At 44.6% G+C, this 19,134-nt stretch overlaps 1 protein-coding gene across 1 annotated transcript in view; it reads right to left on the bottom strand.

The window, feature by feature from the left end:
* The window catches only part of LOC109616881 (calcium-activated potassium channel subunit beta-4), a 31,224-nt gene continuing 12,090 nt past the window's right edge, over positions 1–19,134 (bottom strand). Inside the window, exons 2-3 of the mRNA XM_029114371.2 lie at positions 6,878–7,005; positions 1–1,459 (exon numbers count right to left, since the gene is read on the bottom strand). Coding sequence (XP_028970204.1) covers positions 1,171–1,459; positions 6,878–7,005 — 417 coding nt within the window. The 3' untranslated portion in view covers positions 1–1,170. The remainder of the gene's footprint in view (positions 1,460–6,877; positions 7,006–19,134) is intronic.

Raw genomic sequence — 19,134 nt, 5'->3', positions numbered from 1 at the left:
TTCCAGTTCTTATAGTGCATAAGCATTTATCCAGATCGTCTACATGTTGCTTTGATGAACTACATAGTCAGTGTTAGATACTTTTAGATGATTAGGCAATCAAATGCTAATTATATTTATAGCTAAGGAAAGGCTAATATACAGTACTGTACAGCAAGTTCCATGATGTGGTACATTCTTTAAGAAAAACTAGACCGAAGTAGAAATTGCTGTCCAACCTTGTCCATAGACTGCATACTAGGCAAAGCAATTTCAGTACACAAAACCTTTAAGCCGAAGGTTCTTCACAAATGTTTAAAAGTTAAATGTGTATTGTTGCAGTATATATTCATCCTGCTGGTCATAAACAGCAGCAGTGACACGTGCATTTCAAAACACTTCCTGATACCAGCTGAAGACAGGACAGTTACTGTGCCGCGGTAACCGAGTAAACAGATCCCAATCTTCTGTAGTCCCAGGACGTGGCAAAGACACACACCAGGTGATGTTCTCGAAGTCTCAGCGCTATGCCTACAATAGACACAATTCAACTCACCACATTTTTTGAAAGCACTGACCCGGTTTGCAAGAGCTGTGGACACAATACCCCGTTGGTGGTCCCAGCCGGGGCGAGCTCACAGTTCCCTTATTACGGAAATGAGTTTTTAACAACGAGTTTAGTTTGAAGAGCTTCCAATTATTAGCAGAAAAACTCTGCTAGCCATTTGACTGGCCGTCTGAGACCAGCTTCAACCGCAGTGAATGCAACCGTATAATCAGCGAGAGCACAATCAACACTGAGGCCCAAGACAGAAAAGACCTGCGGAACACGTGATTAGTGACAGAAGCAGCAGCTGTCTTCTAGATGTTTGCTTGTTCGTAGACAAAACCAACACACATTGAAACACACGCCAAGCATCAGGTGAATGTCTACGGCCCGGGTTCAGGCACCGTCCAATTGGTAGCTAAGCTGGCACAACGGTTTTTAATACACACACAGAAGAACACAAAGAAACCCACGATAGACAAGCGTTCCTGGCACACGATCGTCCAAAACCCTGGTCGAGCCCGGGCGGATTAAGAGTTCAGAACAGGACATGGCTTCTCTAAGGTAACCCGTTTCACACCGGCCGTCGTCACAGAGCGATCGTCGAGCACTCCATCAGCCTACGGTTATGTCCGTCGGTCAACCTAGTGGTCCTGTTCCCGGTCTCGGCGTCGTACCGGGACGGCAAACATGGGCAGGGTCCTGGAGGCGGCGGTGTTAGCGTTGGGCGTCGTCTTGCCCTGCTCTGAACTGTTGGCCAGCTCGTATGAGCATTTCCTCTTCTGGATGGCCTCGGCGCGCACGGCCAGGCTCCGGGCGCACACCGTGAGCAGGACGATGAGGGTTCCCACAAGGAGGCTTACCATAGGCCAGAGGACGCAGTGGAGGAGGACACTGGCGTCGTGTGAGTGACGCCACAGTACATCGTCCGGCCTGCAGGGAGAGACGGAGGGCAGCGGGTAGTGGGTGGCGTCCAAGAAACAGTCAAAGAAGTCAGCAGACATTTGTGCTTACACAGTAAAAAGAAGAGGTCAGTGGTGAGTGCAGTGCTTACGATGTAAAAGAAGACAAAGAGGGAACTGTCCATCGGGAACTTCAGTCCTGACCGAAAGTAGACTGAATGCCACACAAATCTCAAAGTATTGGCATAATAAAGTTTTTCTAGGTTTAATGGGAAAGCTGTGGTACTCCTTGAGGATGTTTCCTGGAGGGCAACCAGGGACAAAGTACATCACATTTGACTTTACTGCAGCCACGTCAAGATCCTTGAGATGGATCCCTGCCCTGAGGAGTGCCTTATATCCTGGAGCTGAAGGAGGGATTGGGTAGGTGGAGGAAAGGGGGGGTGACAGAGGAATGTGACAGACAGCCATAGTTGGCAGCAAAGGATGATGGAAGTGAATGAAGAAGAGGATGATGATAATGATGATGATGAATGGAGAAGGAGGAAGAACATTTAGAAGACATGACAGTCACGATCGGCAGCCGTGCATTTTGGGACGGAAAGAGGGCTGAGGGAGGATGATTGCGTCACAGTGAAGGCTTTGCCGAAAACATGAGCACCACAATAACGACATTAAAAGGGGAGCAGTGAGGAGAAAAGGAGAGGAGGAAACTGATGGCACAGTTCTAACGGAAAATAAAACTCTGTCGTCTACTGAACGTAGCCAATAAAACTGTAAGGAAGAAGATGGTGAAAGTCTGGAGGACAGAGAAAGAGAAGAAGGGATTGAAAAAAAGGGAACAAATATTCATACAAAACACGTGGAGAGAAATAAAACAGAGAAAAACTGCCATGGCATGTGTGAAAGATTAACAGCGCTATACCCCATCATCAAGTACTTCCTCAGTTTTTTCATCTTTCATTTAGGTGTAAGGAGAAAGAGAAGGAGGAGGAAATGGAGGACTTTGAACAACCGGGACAGGGAACGCTACAGAAATAGAACAGAGAGCAGTGTGTACACCACAGTGCCGTGAGCCACAGGGAAATGACAGGGCATTTCTAACAATAGCTAGCAGGTGTTGATGATACATGTGTTTAATAGGAGCAGCTGGGGAAACCTAATTAATGGGCCATTCTGGCAGGTTTATCAGAAAGAAAGATCACCTCTTACATTTTAGTCATTTAAAATATGCCTGTATCAAGAAAGAGTTATTATTTTCTTGTTATTTTTTAACAGGGTGATTCGAGTCCTTCACAGCCTAGTTAACTTGGCGCAAAAGAGTGATGACCTTATCCTTTATTCATCTTAATTTGATGGTCTGGTTGTTGCAAGAATATAAAAAGGCCTCTTTGGTTTGAATTTGTATTTAACAAAAATGTATCAACAAATTAGAAGACATACTGTTTCGGGCATTTTATGATTTATTGTTGGAACGGACAGAGAAGATATAGAGGAACGGCAGTCAGATTCGCACCCACCCCGCAGCAGCCCATGTGCATTGGAGGCAGTGGCGTAGACGTTTGGAAGACCCTACTGTAGGATACACAAGGAAAATATTTTTAATAATGAAAATCCACATATTTTCTAAACATGCATCTGTTGAATTTCTGTTTTGAAGCGCTTGCTATCAAGGTGTTGGAAAGCAAAGTGAAGAGACATATTACCTCTTTTTAATAACCACATTAAAAGGAGGACGCTCCCTCCTTATAGGCTGTAATTGGATTTGAAGACTCATTTGAATGATCTACTCAAGTATAATATATATAAAATAACGTTTGTGTCACCATCGTGGATCAGTTGCCTTTTACTTTACACTTCCACCATAACGAGGAGAACAGCTCTCTGCTTCCGGAATATTATGTCAGTTTCAGCATTCAGGTAATAACAACCACTGCATCCGGTATGTATACATAGTTATTTCAGGAGGTAAGGCTTTAAAAGTTGTCAGGCTAATGGGCATTTAATGAGACTCTGCGGTGCTAGCTTCTATGGCCAGATGATCCATCGCTGGTGAGCAACACACAGGTTAGTAATCAATTTAAACCTAGGCTAGTATTATTGCATGGATGCAGATGGCGTTGGCTTTCTTTCTGCATTCACAAGTTGCATGAATCTGTGTGTGACATTCTTGTGTATTTTACTGATTAAAGGCCTATTGCAGCGGTATTCAGCTCTGTCTTCATTGCAGCCCCCTAATCAGGGACTTAATTAAACCAGGGACACCAGATGGGTGCAATTAATGATTAGGTAGAACAGAAAACCAGCAGGCTCCGGATCTTGTAGGTTAAGAGTTGAATACCCCTGGACTATAGGGTACAGCAGCAGATGTGCTGCAGAATAGAATTAGCCCACTAGGCCACAGCCGACTGAACACTAGATTGGAGGGATCTAGGACACAACCAACTGAACACTAGAGTGGAGGGATCTAGGACACAACCAACTAAACACTAGAGTGGAGGGATCTAGGACACAACCAACTAAACACTAGAGTGGAGGGATCTAGGACACAGCCAACTAAACACTAGTGTGGAGGGATCTAGGACACAACCAACTAAACACTAGAGTGGAGGGATCTAGGACACAACCAACTGAACACTAGAGTGGAGGGATCTAGGACACAACCAACTGAACACTAGAGTGGAGGGATCTAGGACACAACCAACTAAACACTAGAGTGGAGGGATCTAGGACACAACCAACTAAACACTAGAGTGGAGGGATCTAGGACACAACCAACTAAACACTAGAGTGGAGGGATCTAGGACACCACCAACTAAACACTAGAGTGGAGGGATCTAGGACACAACCAACTAAACACTAGAGTGGAGGGATCTAGGACACAACCAACTAAACACTAGAGTGGAGGGATCTAGGACACAGCCAACTAAACACTAGAGTGGAGGGATCTAGGACACAGCCAACTTGAACACTAGAGTGGAGGGATCTAGGACACAACCAACTAAACACTAGAGTGGAGGGATCTAGGACACAACCAACTAAACACTAGAGTGGAGGGATCTAGGACACAACCAACTAAACACTAGAGTGGAGGGATCTAGGACACAACCAACTAAACACTAGAGTGGAGGGATCTAGGACACAGCCAACTAAACACTAGAGTGGAGGGATCTAGGACACAGCCAACTTGAACACTAGAGTGGAGGGATCTATGACACAACCAACTAAACACTAGAGTGGAGGGATCTAGGACACAGGCAATCTGTTGGGTATTTCAAAGGGCTCTACTAACTGGGTAAGAAATGGGTAATATTTCAAAGTGCCCAGATCAATATATGAATGAAACACAACTGAAAGGTTTTCTACATTGGCTCCGGGCCCCTAGGTTCGAGAGAATTGGAGGAGAAATTCTAGTCTAGGTCAAGACACATGAAGCAATACTAAACGTGTTGATTCATTTTGTCACACTCGGGTCCTTTGGCAGAGGGTCTACAAAGGGCCTCCAAGGAGACAATGAGGGGATTATCCATTGCTAAGTGTTGATAAGTGTTACTCTCAGGCCCCTCCATACAGAATCTGTACGTGTCATACCCTGCCCCAGAGGATGTACGTCCATCGCAGGTGACATCTCTCTACCAACACACACAGCTGATGCCCAGATGCATCTTGGGGCATCACTGTCTGAATGCAGCTGCCTGTCTGCAGCTGTCTGTCTGCTTTTCTATGCTGTCTGTGCCATATTTGGTTGGAGACTATTGGGGAAGGCTAAAGAGGGTAGCATTCAATACTAAGGTTGGTTACCTTCTAAAGGCAATTTCTGATTGGGGCACCATACAGTATGCAGAGTTTGCCATGCCTATAATTTGGGATTGGACTGAATCCCAGACTAAGATTAAGTGGACCAAAAATATTTCAAATGAAAATGGTTGTCAGTTTTTAACAAATGCAGAAGGGTAGCTGTGACAAATCTGAAATCTCTAGATAGTTTTGAGGAAAAACATGCTGTTATTATACCTCACTTGTCTGGTATAGAGACAGTGGTTCTCTATGCTCAGGCACTGTGTTTAGAGGAGCGTTAGATTTTATTGTGATTTTGTACTCTTGCCACCTCTAGAAAGTAACAGGATTGAGGTCATCTTGGTTTGAATGTAATTTAACTTGAAATAGAAAAGCTCAAGCCACGCCCACCTGAGAATATGCTTCCCTTTGCCATCACTTGGCTTCATTTGAGAAGTAGGCATCTATTTATGAACTAAATACCACCTCACTGATGGCAGTGGTGGAAAAAAGTGGTGGGAAAATACAGAGATGTCTTCGTAATTGTAAATATGGGCCAAAAAAGGTTTTGACTTTGACGTTTTTATCAAAGTGTTTGTTTTTATGAGGATAGAATGCACTGACTCAGCAACTGCTGCCCATGCCAAGAGAGAGAGGAAAGATCTACTTACAGTAAGGGCACATTTCTGGGATCATTTCTGGGATCATTTCTGGGAACATTTCTGGGAACATTTCTGGGAACATTGTTGATGTTTGATTAGGTAGTAAAGTAAACAAAGTCATCAGTCAAAAAAGGACAGTTACATTTTGAATCCATCGCCAACTGTCAAATAAATATTAATTGTTTAATTCTGCAGCGAGTTATATTAACAACGGGTGAGGGGTACTTTGGTGCAAAATATGTTTGCCTTGGATATAATATTCTTGATGACATCCAACATGAATAAGTAATGGTTCACGTCTTTGGTTAGAAACCCAGGGTGAAAGGTGATGGGAATTTGACAGGAAGTATATGCAAATGATCTACTTTCAAATATTATGATTCCATCAATATAGTAACAAACCACATGAAAGACACTGTGATTTCTGAACTCTTCCCAGCATTCCTCAGAATGTATTAATTCCACAGATTTTCCACAGTCATTCAGTAAACAACAGTTTGTATAGTACAGTCAAAATCAAATCAATCTCTTTTAAATGCTAAAAGAATTATAACTGCGGTTAATCAAAATTGCCCTTTCTGATGAATTGCCTTTTCTTACGAGAATTTGCCCATTTCGGATGACTGCTGCTGAAACGCTAACACGGACGGTTTTGTATCTGTGTTTTGTGGCGGATGGTGCCTTCAACCTCAGACGACGGAAGTCTTTCCTTGTTTGGGTTATGAAAGTTAACCTCTGATGGTCGGTTGGGCAGCAGTAGATTAAGTATCTCAGCTCTCAAACAATGACATTCAGTTGCATTGAGATGTATGCACCTTGGATGTGGAGTTAATCAAGCTAAGTGCAGGCTCTTATCCATCACACACATACAATAAACTGTTCTGGTATTAGTGAATTTAGTGTGACTATCGGGGAAGGTCTAAAGGACCACATATTAGGGTCAAGGGTTAAGGCTATGACGGAGGGTTCTAGAGGGTTCAAAGGGTCACAGGGAAGGGTCAAGGTCTCACCTTCTCTGCTGGTTGAAGAAGCAGGTGAAGGACTGGGAGCTGAGCTCTTTAGTCCAGTAGTCCTGCCACCACAGAACGTCCTCCTTGTTCTTCTTGTTGTCCCTCTCGCATGGAGGGACATATGAGCACTGAATGGAGAGCGAGAGAGACAATCAGACAGAGAGAGAGAAAAAGGAAGAGACGAAGCGAGAGAAAAGGAAAGAGAGAGAGCAGATCAGAGAGAAAAAGGAAGGAGACGAAGCGAGAGAAAAGGAAAGAGAGAGAGCAGATCAGAGAGAAAAAGGAAGAGAGAGGAAAAGAGCAAAAGAAAGAAAAAAGCGAGCAAGAGAGAGAAATAATATTGAGAGTGCTACCAGCGTCAGACGACATTGGCATTTACATGCAGTGGCTTCCAACAAATGTATTGATTGATCTAGTTGATAGGGGTCCAGGAGAACCAAAAGGCCAGTTGATGAAACGTAATCTGAATGCAAATATAAAATCTTTCCAAAGCTCTTTGAAGAACCAGTAAATGGCCAGGGCTTTGACTCAGTGAGATGCAGACATGCACAGTATTGCTGCATCCCACTCCCTACACCCCCCGCACTCTCCGCACAAGAGGAAGTTCTGGTTTTCAAGGGAAAAAGGGGAAGAGACAGGTTGTGACAATCTCCGCGTTGGATTTGACCAAGGACACGTTCCATCTTAACCTGTTTTCTGCGTGTACTGGATGGGTAGAGCGATGCAGAACAGACATCATCTGCCTCAGAGTTCTCGTATTTGTCATTGCTTGTGTGTCCGTCGTTCGCTGCATTTTCTAGGCTAGCAGCCGGAGCATTTTCTGCACCCGCCGTAACATCTGCTGATGTTTGTAAGTGCCCGACGCACATTGTCTCCCGTTGATGAAGCCACTGGTGCAACTCTCTGCTCTCCAACAGCTTGTTTCCAACACCGGCCCTCTCCTCAGTCTGCGTCTGAAATGGCACACTATTCCACACAGGGCCCTGGTCAGATTTACTGCACTACACAGAGACTACAGGGCGCCGTTTGGACTGCACACAGAGAGCCTTGTGTCCTTTTCCTCAGTCTCCTTCTCGGGACATTGAGAGCCAGAGGCTTAGGCCCCTTGAACAGAAAAAAAAAGCCCTGTCTGTGTTAGATTGGAATCCAGCCAGGAGGCCACTCTTTCACCAGGGCAACAGGGTTTCCATGGAAATGCTCCGGGGCTGTGCAGAGAGGAGCGGGCGATGTAGTGATGCGGGCGAGGGGAGGCGGGGGGGGGTGTTGAAGGGGCCGTGGGGGCTAAAGCGCCGGGGTAATTTATTTTCCTGATCACGTGCCCGCCGGTTGGTCAGGCACCATTACCTGCGATTTCTCCATTAAAATACCGTTGTTGGCTTTGGTGAACTGGGAAGCCTGGCTGGCTGAAATGATTCCACCTCAGGCATGAATCTCTCTCAGCAGCCGGGACACACACACACTGTGTTGTACAACTTAGGGCGGAGACACCATTCAAAGCCTCCGGTGAAGGCTAGCTGAGCGGATGGACTGGCTACATCAGGAAGTCCTCGGTTCAGTGTACTGACGCTGGCGGAGTAACGGACCGCTACTCCTGCATTCAGTGCACGGCACTGCGGCTGTGCGTCAATACAAACCAGGGGGTTCAGACCGTGAATGCTGACGGGCTCAAAAGCTGTGGCGTCCGAGTCTGTACAATGCGGGTATGACAGTTTATTTTTAACCGTTCTTGTGTGGGTAACGAGTATACGATGGCAATCTGAAACACGGACAAAACTCTGCGTTGCATTGTGCCTCGGGACAGCATTTGGCTGTGGTATATCGTTGTGCCTTGTCGCTTAAATACACACTACAGATCAGTGCCCGGCCAGAGGGAGACCTGGGTACAACGGAAGAACCCGGGCCTTGAGACTAGAACCGTCACCATATGGCCACTTGACCCGGCGTTGCCACCGATGCTGTTAGTGCCACAAACGCCGCCACAAACCTTATGGTTTCAATATTACTTGAAAAGGGCGGGCATTGGAGCCAGTCTCATTCTTTCTTGCGGCTAAAGCCCTCAGACCGAGCCGCCGCTAAAACGCGTCAGAATGGACGGTAGACTGCTACGGTACGATTCCAATCGGACTGTTGTGTCCCACAAAGTGCCAAATAGTTCAACTTGGAGTTCACATTTATTTGTCATTAACAACAGCGTTGTTGGGAACTAATTGCTCGGTTTCCACGAACGTCCACAGCAGTGCAGGCATTCACGGGAAAACAAAATCCCAGTAAAAACATGGACGTGTGAACACATCTGAGCATGTCTGAATTACTGCCTGCATTCCAGTGTCAGTTGCATTTGATGTTGCCCAGTGTCCATGTTGCCCCCATTGGCAGTGATTAAGAAGATCCTTTCTGTACCTGAGATAAAATTCACACTAGCATTATGATTTCCCCCGCAAGACATACACATGCAGTAAACATACAGTATTATACTAGGCTACAGGCAGTGGAATATTCTGTCTGTTCACAGATCTCTAGTGGGATATCAAAGGTGCATGAACTGTAGTTCACCTGAAGTGTTGCAGGAGTTATTATCCAGGGTGCCGAGCACATCTGAATATCAGCTGTCCACATGACTGATTAACATGGAAGAAACACAAACGTACATTACAGGAGGTCTAATTGCAGATAATAATACGAATCCACTCTATTTCAGTACACATTTAGGGTGTAATGCAGATCTAATCAGATGTTTGGGAATTGGTACAAAGGGACAGAGAGGGACGAGAACAAACAAAAGAGAAATATGAAAGACTAAGTATGAGACAATGACTAATGATTGTATCAGTGTTCAGCGAGGTAAGTCCTGGTGACGGACTGACTGTCTCCGCTCAGTTTCACACAGAGAATAACAATTGTGTTAGGCCCAGTGACAGCGACCATGTTTGTTTTGTTCCTTTCAGGGAGAAAATGACTACATTGTTTGACAGAGCTGTGATGGACACATGTCAGTCCATTTGTGGTTCTCTTCTTAAAACCTAAAACATTAAATTAAAGGAGCAAGCGAGAAGGCTACATTTTGTAATTTTAATTGGAGAAATTAATAGCACGCTACCAGATATATATGCAATACTATCAAAACAGATGGCTGTTATAAAATCATACAAACTTGCATCAATCAATCAAATGTATTTATAAAGCCCTTTTTACAACAGCAGTTGTCACAAAGTGCTTTTACAGAAACACCCGGCCTTAAACCCCAGTAGCGTTGAATTTCATCCATCTTAATTTAATTCCATTTAATATTTCTTCCTTGGCAACAAATTACATTGAAGATAGACCTTCTGCCTTTGGCCCAGATTAGTGTTATGAAACCATACTAATGGACTGTGTCAGGTCTCCGGCAGGTAATCTGGGGTTTCAACTAGATAATACAGCCACAAACTAAATTGTCCGTAACATAAAAACTGCTGAAAACACAGAGTTGGTGATATTTTAGTAATGGGTAGTAATGTTGAGTCTATGTATGACCTGTCTTCTCTCTGGGCCGGATGATATTCACTATGACCTGTCTTCTCTCTGGGCCACATGATATTCACTATGACCTGTCTTCTCTCTGGGCCGGATGATATTCACTATGACCTGTCTTCTCTCTGGGCCGGATGATATTCACTATGACCTGTCTTCTCTCTGGACCAGATGATATTCACTATGACCTGTCCAGTGGGGATTTCTTTAAGACTGCAAGGGAAGCTCGGCTTCCCCTATAATGTAAAAAAAAATAATGGTCAAATATGTACTATTGTGTAAACATTTTATTGACAAAAAATGCGTTAAAACACGTTCATCTCTAAAACTAGTTAGTTCAGAATCAGCTACAGGTCGGCTGACTCGATTTTCTTCTCATACAATCCTGCAGTGTCACAGTGCATTTCCCTGTTGAAGCCGAGCGTCCATTGACTTCAATGGGGCTGCTTAGAACAGTTTTTTTCAGTGCTCCGAAAGTAGACGGTGATTGGATAAATGCTGCGATTATGTCCGCTCAGCGTCTCTGGGGGTGAATGAAGAGTGGGCTGGCCTGGACTCCGGGCATCCGTGTGATGATTGGAGGATCTGACGATCTGTCAAACTGCATCTCCTTTTGACTGACAGCAGTCTGTACTATAAGAAGTCACTGAAGCCATTTCGCGCTCAGTCCCATCGCGGATTTCTCAAGTGCATTCGAAAGACAAACTGCTGCAATATTTCTTGATATTCGTTTGGCGAAATTGCTAGCCGATTTGCATCACACATTTCACACAATTAAAGCTACACCACAATCGTTGTTTCAGTTTTATAAAGTTGCATATATTTTTTTTAGATAGTTCATTCATTCATTCATATACTGTAGTAGGCTAGGCTAGCGTCATACGCGGGTGAAACTGCGCACGATGGCAGACAGTGCTAATATTGTCGACCTGATTTTAGCGAAGCCATTAATAAACAGAATAAAAAAAATACAAAAAAAAAATATATATATATATATTGTTCTGTTACAAAATTAAATGTTATTGTCTAGGGTCCAAAAGACCCCAAAGACCCCGAGTGTCACTATAAATGAGGACCATCAGAGGGTTATAATGTAGGCCGAAAATGAGCCTCCCCTCTTTGAAAGACCAGCAGCCGCCACTGGACCTGTCTTCTCTCTGGGCCGGATGATATTCCCTATGACCTGTCTGTAATCCCACAGGATTGATAAAACAGCTGCCGTCAGTCTTCTTTTCAAAGGGGCCAAGAGCCGTTACAGTCCTCAATCTTAATCCTGGCATGCCTGTCAAAAGTTTAAAAAAGCCTGGTAAAAAAGCCAAACAGTGAACCCATCATTGATTGTATAACCCCACGTTAACTCCGCTGGACAGGCTTCAGAGCTGGCCAGGGGTATAATTTCAGCCATTTAGTCCTAGTTAATAGGTTGAACAACCTGTCTGTCACAGGACTGTCCAGCCTGGTGTGAAAAATGTGTGAGACATTGTTTACTGTGGCAAATGGCATCCGGACCTGTTGGGATCACCACCATTTCTGTTTGTACTCACATTTACTGACAGGGCCCACGTCTAACGGTGTGCTGAGGATGAAGGTGCAACGGTAAGTCCTCTTGGTTTCAGGAGAGAAGCCCTAAAACCGACATTTGACTATCAAGTCCAGTAGGGTGAGGATTCTTCTAGTGCTCTTGGCAATTCATTGATACTGTTTACGTGTTGACAAGACTAGGGCTCGAGCTAGAGCTCAGACATCTGATTTACATTCATTTGTACAGCAGACACTACTGCCAAAACGAGTCAAAGACTTTATTTCTTGAATCAAGAGAGATTGAGAAGATTTTTCTTGTTTTCTTGTTTGCCCATTCAGGATGCTCAAGCTGTATATATGGTCTGTTGTATATTTTTTGAGGGACAAAAAGACAATTTGCCCATTAATTGTTTTCCCTGAGGACATTTTGGAGTCTGTTGCTGACGGTACAGTAAAAAAGGACGGTTTCAGTTTGCTGTTCATGCAGATCCCCCAGTAACTACTGGGGTCAATATATGGATGGTGGTGATGAGACCTTGGTTTTAAATAATTGCAGTAGAAGCCTGAGCTAAGGGTAATGTCAAAGAGTTTGAACATTTCTAATTTGTGTTCTGGACCTCTACCCAAACCCTATAACATGGAGCTGTTTTCTGACATGCTGTTCCTTCTTATTCTTAGGGTATTACTGTACTGCTTGTGTTTCGCAAAAGGCTTGTTTTTCTATGTATATATATCATTTTTTTTACTCATTTCGGAAGAATTAAAAAGGCCCCAGGATAGCAGCTCGGGCAGGCAGACATGCAGCAACAGCTGAGTGTGAAGCAGAAGAAGAGGAAAAGGGGAAGGGTACGTTGCCCTCAGATGCTTGGTGAACGAGACTCCCAGCTTGGCTTGAGACTACCAGCTCTCTGTGGCAACAAGTGGATCCATGTCCTTTATACCATCTTTCTCTCCCTGTCAGATGAGAGAGTGAGAGCGCGCCCCACTCCGCTTGTTCTAAACTTAATTGAGAAACCTTCCAGGACCTGTTCTTTCTCTCCTCTGCTGTCAAACGTCAGGTCGTTAGCTTACCTCAGCTCCCTCCTACTGGAATCATCCTCTTTAATAAATGAGGACCTTTATAGGACACTTTATTGGTGTCACCCCTGTCAGTCATGTGTAGAACAATACAGTGATGTCATCCCATCTGCAAGATTCTCGGCAAGGGACGTAAAACACCACGAATCAGCAACCACACAGCGTTAGCAGCCACCTCTGTTGTGACATTCACAATGCCGGGATGGTTCTTCTGGGTTTTTGGGTTCGATCCCCATAGGGACCAGTTTGAGAAAGCATGGCGATGAATGCACTCACTAGCGTAAGTTGCTCTGGATGAGACCGTCTGCTCAAGTGGCTCAATCAAAAAGAGGATGAGGAGGGAGGAACTGGAGTGGTATTACAGTACAGCAAACAGCACTGAGTAGAATCCTGCATCGGGTCGGATCCAGAACATCCCAAGCGAGCGACCGGGAGAAACAATCAGCCAGTAGGTGAAAACCTGGCAGTCGACAATTCCTGGTCTTAAATGTGTTTTTTATTTTCTCCATCAAAATAACTAATTGCAGAATTACAACAAAAAAACGAGTCTACTGCCCACGAGTGGACTGTCACGTTGGGTTGCCGAGCAACTGGAGTAAACATTACTGCTGGTGACGCGTCTAAGATGCAGCTGAGCGGGCTTGCCTGCGCACACGTTTGGAAGTTGGGCAGCTTCGTTTATTTCAACGTGAATACTCACTTTCGGTTATAAATATCCGCAAGCTGCACAAACTCTATTAGCCGAGTCAGTCAAGGATTTTAGCATGTTTCTTTAGTAGCTTTTATTTTAAAGAGTTTATGCTTTATTGGACAGGAAAGTGTTGATAGATTGATAGATTCAGACCTACCCTGTAGCGGTACGCGGGCACCCGTGGGAAACCTACACCGCTATACACCCTCAGGCCACATGGTTTTACATCTTTATCAGATGGAGAAGTACAGACTTATGCACCTCGAGCTAATACAGATAAAGCTTCCGGAACAAGGAGCACGTTTTAGAAAGAGCGTGTGTTGACTGACTAAAGTTAGAAAATAAATTTTCATCGTCATGTATTTTCTGAACACCTGATGGGTAAAATATATGGTATGCACAAAAACCTTCACATTAAAATTAAGATCCCTTCATTGCATGCATGGAAGGGGAAACGCTCACACACCAGCAACAGTAAACATGTTGTCCTCCACGAATAATTCAAAAAAATCGGCATGAATATATATAAATATATATATAAAATATAAAAAGTGTATTCATGCAGGTTAGCCTGCATTAAAATAGAACCAGTAACTAGCGTTAGCACCATGTCTGGACGTCTACAGGAAAGGTCAGGATGCAAGTTGTTCCCATGGACCAGTCATTTTGCACTAAAGCTATTAATTAAGCAACTGCGCTAACACTAGTTGGCAACTTCCTTCAAATTGAATGTAGAAACAAAAAAGTACTTTTGTCATTTTTATTCAAGTCTGAATCGAGCCTGACTATATAAAATGTCTTCTTAACACTTTCAGCCTCTCACTTGTCCACGCATCTCTGTCCTTCTCTCCATCTCTCTATTTCCACCTATCTCTGTAAAGCTCTCTCACTTTTTCTCTCCTGCTGTCCATCTACCTCTCTCTCCCTCTCTATTTCTCTCCCTTTTTCTCTCTTCTGCTCTCCATCACCCACTCTCTCGCTCTCCCTCACTCCGTCTCTCTACTTAATCGTCTCTTGCTGTTTCAGTCCATATCTATTTTTATGTACCTTCATTCTCTAAGCACAATTAGTTTAACCTTGTCCATCCAACCCCCCCCTCTGCTTGGTAGCCTCTATGTCTCTATGGTAGTGTGTTTCTATCAATCTCCCTCATTTGGCCTTTAACAGGTTAGACTCATCATGAATCCTCTTCTGGAGGCAGATCTGTCCCGATGCCAGAAATTATATGATTGGTTGACTCCATGGTAAGGGCACAGCCTAGGTCCAAATTCTGCCTTAAAAGTGCCTTAAATCCAGTTTAGATATAATACTGTAATGGTTTGGATTTAGGTAAGGGTTATGGGTTACGGGTTAAGCCCGGCACATGTCGTAATCCTGGTCAAAATAGATTGTCAACACTGAGACAACCAATCACATAATTACTGCCTTAGCCACCAGAACAAGACTCATGATAAATGCCAAACTGCATGCAGCAGAGGCCTGTCTCAACATCCTAATGCTTTAACCTCTATCTCACCTCTTGGCTCTACCCTTCCACTGTTCTACCAGTCCGCGTTGCTCTGCATGTAAACAAGTCCTTAGAGGAGGTAGTTAGCAGGGTCTCTTCGGGGAGACCATCACCCCAGGGAAAGAGACACCCAGCTGGGTGAGGTTGAAGCGCCTCTCCCTGGGACCCTTGGAGCCTGTCTGCTCCTAATTATCGCTAATTAGCTTAGCCTGCTCAACAGTGGCGGCACACAGCAGCTGTTGCTTGGGCAGCGATAGGACGCATTCCACGTGGCACTCTATTCCCTATACTGTGCCCTACTACTCACTAGATGTAGGCTGCAGTGTACACTATGCAGTGTATGGAATAGGGTGCAATTTGGGACTTGGTGAGCACTAGCCCCTATGAGCTCTGAGCCACACACACACACACACACACACACACACAGCACACTAATAATTTGTTTATCCGTTTGAGAATTCCGTCGGCTTGATTCCTAATTGAATAACATTTATCTTTATGACATGAGGACAAGACCCCTTGGCAGAAGGAAGACGAGGTGAGGTTCCATCAGCACCCAACTCTTTGTGCACCAGTTTTGTGTAGAACATGCTGGGTGCACAGGTACTGCTAGAGCATGGGTATGGGTTCTAACCCAAACACTCTTATAGCAAAAACTATCTTCTGTCTTCCTTATCTTTCTTAAATGTCAAAGTAATGTAAAATATCTCTGAAAAAAACATATATATATATAAAAAAAAAAGGACAATGTGACATTTTCTCTACATGTTGAAGAGGCTGCAGGCAGATGCCATGTCTTAATTTAATCATCCTATTGTTTAGAACTTGATTTAGCGTAATGAAAAATCCATCAACCTCTAAATAATCAATACAACAATTCTGAAGTCCTGCTGCTATTGTAGGATTATCTTCCTGCTGAAGGATTATCTTCCTTCTGTAAGATTATCTTCCTGCTGTAGGATTATCTTCCTGCTGTAGGATTATCTTCTTGTAAGATAATCTTCCTTCTGTAGGATTATCTTCCTTCTGTAGGATTATCTTCCCGCCGTAAGTTTATCTTCCTGCTGTAGGATTATCTTCTTGTAGGATAATCTTCCTTCTGTAGGATGATCTTCCTTCTGTAGGATTATCTTCCTGCTGTAGGATTATCTTCCTTCTGTAGGATTATCTTCCTGCTGTAGGATTATCCTCCTTCTGTAGGATGATCTTCCTGCTGTAGGATAATCTTCCTGCTGTAGGATTCTCTTCCTGCTGTAGGATTATCTTCTTGTAGGATAATCTTCCTTCTGTAGGATGATCTTCCTGCCGTAGGATTATCTTCCCGCCATAGGATTATCTTCCTTCTGTAGGATTATTTTCCTGCCGTAGGATTATCCTCTTGTAGGATAATCTTCCTTCTGTAGGATGATTTTCCTGCCGTAGGATGATCTTCCTTCTGTAGGATTATTTTCTTGCCGTAGGATTATCTTCCCGCCGTAGGATTATCTTCCTTCTGTAGGATTATCTTCCTTCTGTAGGATAATCTTCCTGCTGTAGGATTATCCTCCTGCTGTAGGGTTATTTTATTGCTGTGGCAAACTGGTGCAAACTCTGAAATTAAGAAAACCTTGATTACTGGCTAGCACTCTGGCCAGCCTTGTGTAGTCCTGTTTAATAAACAACAAGCTGAAAATTTAAATAACAAGCTGAAACAACAGCAGCCTGGAAACTCTAAACAGCACAGGCTCTTTGTCAGGGCTAGCTAGATGCAAATGTTCAAAAACCTGCACACACACTCCTGTCTGTATTTGGATGGAGCTGTTGTAGATTCTCTAAGCTCTCTTGGACCACTGTAAATGCCACACGTGTGTGTGGGTGTGTGTGTGTGTGTGTTTGTGTTGCTCTTGTCTTAACCCTGCGTAGGAGCCAAAGTTCCATACAGCTTCATTAAAATTCTATTTCCACCAGTTTCACTCCCAAAACAATTATCACATCCAAGTCATTCTTTCTCTAGTGCAGGTGGAGCCATGGTTCAAAACAATACTCACAGCTGATATCTCTGGAACACCTGGCCTAGTCTGGATCATTACCAAGAGGGCATACGCACACACATGCACACACACACACACACACACACACTATATGCACGCACGAAAACACACACGAACACCACACACACACACGCACGCATTTCACACACCAGCGAGTGTAGGGACACGTCACCATAGGTGGACATTGAAATGGTCATTGGTGTGTGGATCCACAATGGCACCGCAGGACAGAGTAACCGGGCCCAGGTGATTGGCTGAGCGCTGTCTGGGGTCGGAGCAGGGGTTAACTTGCCTTGTCTCGCCCTAGAAATGGGCAACTGCACGCCGGTTGTCGGCCCGTGAATCTCCTCCAAGTGTGTAAGTGCTGGCTAGTGCTGGCTACTTCCGGGTTGACTGAGCAGTGTGATGAGGAGCAGAATGCCTTGGCGAGATGTGCTTTGCGGGGCCCAGTCTTAACTTTTGAAAGTAGTTGCTGTGATGAGGCAGGGCCATGAGGGAGAAACAGACTTCCAAAAAATGCTAGGGGAGTTAAAGAAGGTACATGGCTAAAAAACTGAACTGCTGTATACTGAACTCTTTTGATTGTGCAGAACAATGTCTTCCTCAACATCATCTGTACAAAGCCTGCCCTTCAAAGCCCAGTGCCAATGGGCATATGTGTTATGTATTATATTGGCGACCCTTAAGAGACTAAGCTGCTTTGTGCTTTCCTGCTTTAGCTGGAAAAACACATCATAGTTATGAAAGCTGTCCCTTTAACCTCACCTAGGTAGTCTGAGGCAGCTGAGCAGGATACACTCAAATACAACTCAAATGAATAATCCGAAAGAAACATTGAGTTAGAGAGACAGAGAGCTAGAGAAACAGACAGCTAGAGAAACAGACAGCTAGAGAAACAGACAGCTAGAGAAACAGAGAGCTAGAGAGATAGAGAGCTAGAGAGACAGACAGCTAGAGAAACAGACAGCTAGAGAGACAGACAGCTAGAGAGACATAGAGGTGGAGAGACAGGGAGAGAGAGAACATGTGAAGTAAAAAGATAAATAAAATAAAGAGAGATTGTAAGTACCCTTAACTAATACCTCAAATAACTAAATAATCAAATTTCCAGGTATACACAGCCATCTTCCACATGGATCCCATTTACACCTGAAAACCAATGTTTTAACTCAGGAAGACTGGGAAACTGGGAGACAGGGAGGCTGGGAGACGGGAAGACGGGGAAAATGGGAGACAGGGGGACTGGGAGGCTGGGAGACAGGGAGGCTGGGAGACGGGAAGACAGGGAGAATGGGAGACAGGGGGACTGGGAGGCTGGGAGACTGGGAGGCTGGGAGACGGGAAGACAGGGAGAATGGGAGACAGAGGGACTGGGAGGCTGGGAGACTGGGAGGCTGGGAGACTGGGAGGCTGGGAGACGGGAAGACAGGGAGAATGGGAGACAGGGAGACAGGGGGACTGGGAGGCTGGGAGACAGGGATACTGGGAGACGGGAAGACAGGGAGTTTGGTTGAAAGAGAAGGAAAACTGAACTGTAGAATGGCACAGTAAGTGACAGACCGAGAAAGAGCGTCTTGAGGGAGAAGAGGAGGTACTTTTTACCATGAAGTTGTAATCAGCCTGTAGATCAACACGTTCTCAACAATCACTCCATTTCATTAGATGGGCGCAGCAGCCAACTGCTGACAGGAGTCACAACAGAGAGCGACTGCAGCATGAAAACACATTATCAAGTTAAAACGATCATGTTTCAGTTTTTTCTTCTTCTGGTGCGAGCTCGGGGATCGTGTTGCCGTAGTCGCTGAAACCTTTCCGGCAGCCATCTTAGATCCAGCCCCAGGCAGCAGCTTGTCCGACAGGAAGACCAGCACGCCTCCGGCACTTCACTCACCAGAAGACGGAGCCACTGATGATGGAGGTG

Source organism: Esox lucius, chromosome 18, assembly GCF_011004845.1.
Source record: "Esox lucius isolate fEsoLuc1 chromosome 18, fEsoLuc1.pri, whole genome shotgun sequence".
In the NCBI taxonomy this organism is placed as follows: domain Eukaryota; kingdom Metazoa; phylum Chordata; class Actinopteri; order Esociformes; family Esocidae; genus Esox; species Esox lucius.
Note: the sequence above shows the minus strand (reverse complement) of the source record. Positions and strands in the feature narration are given on the sequence as shown.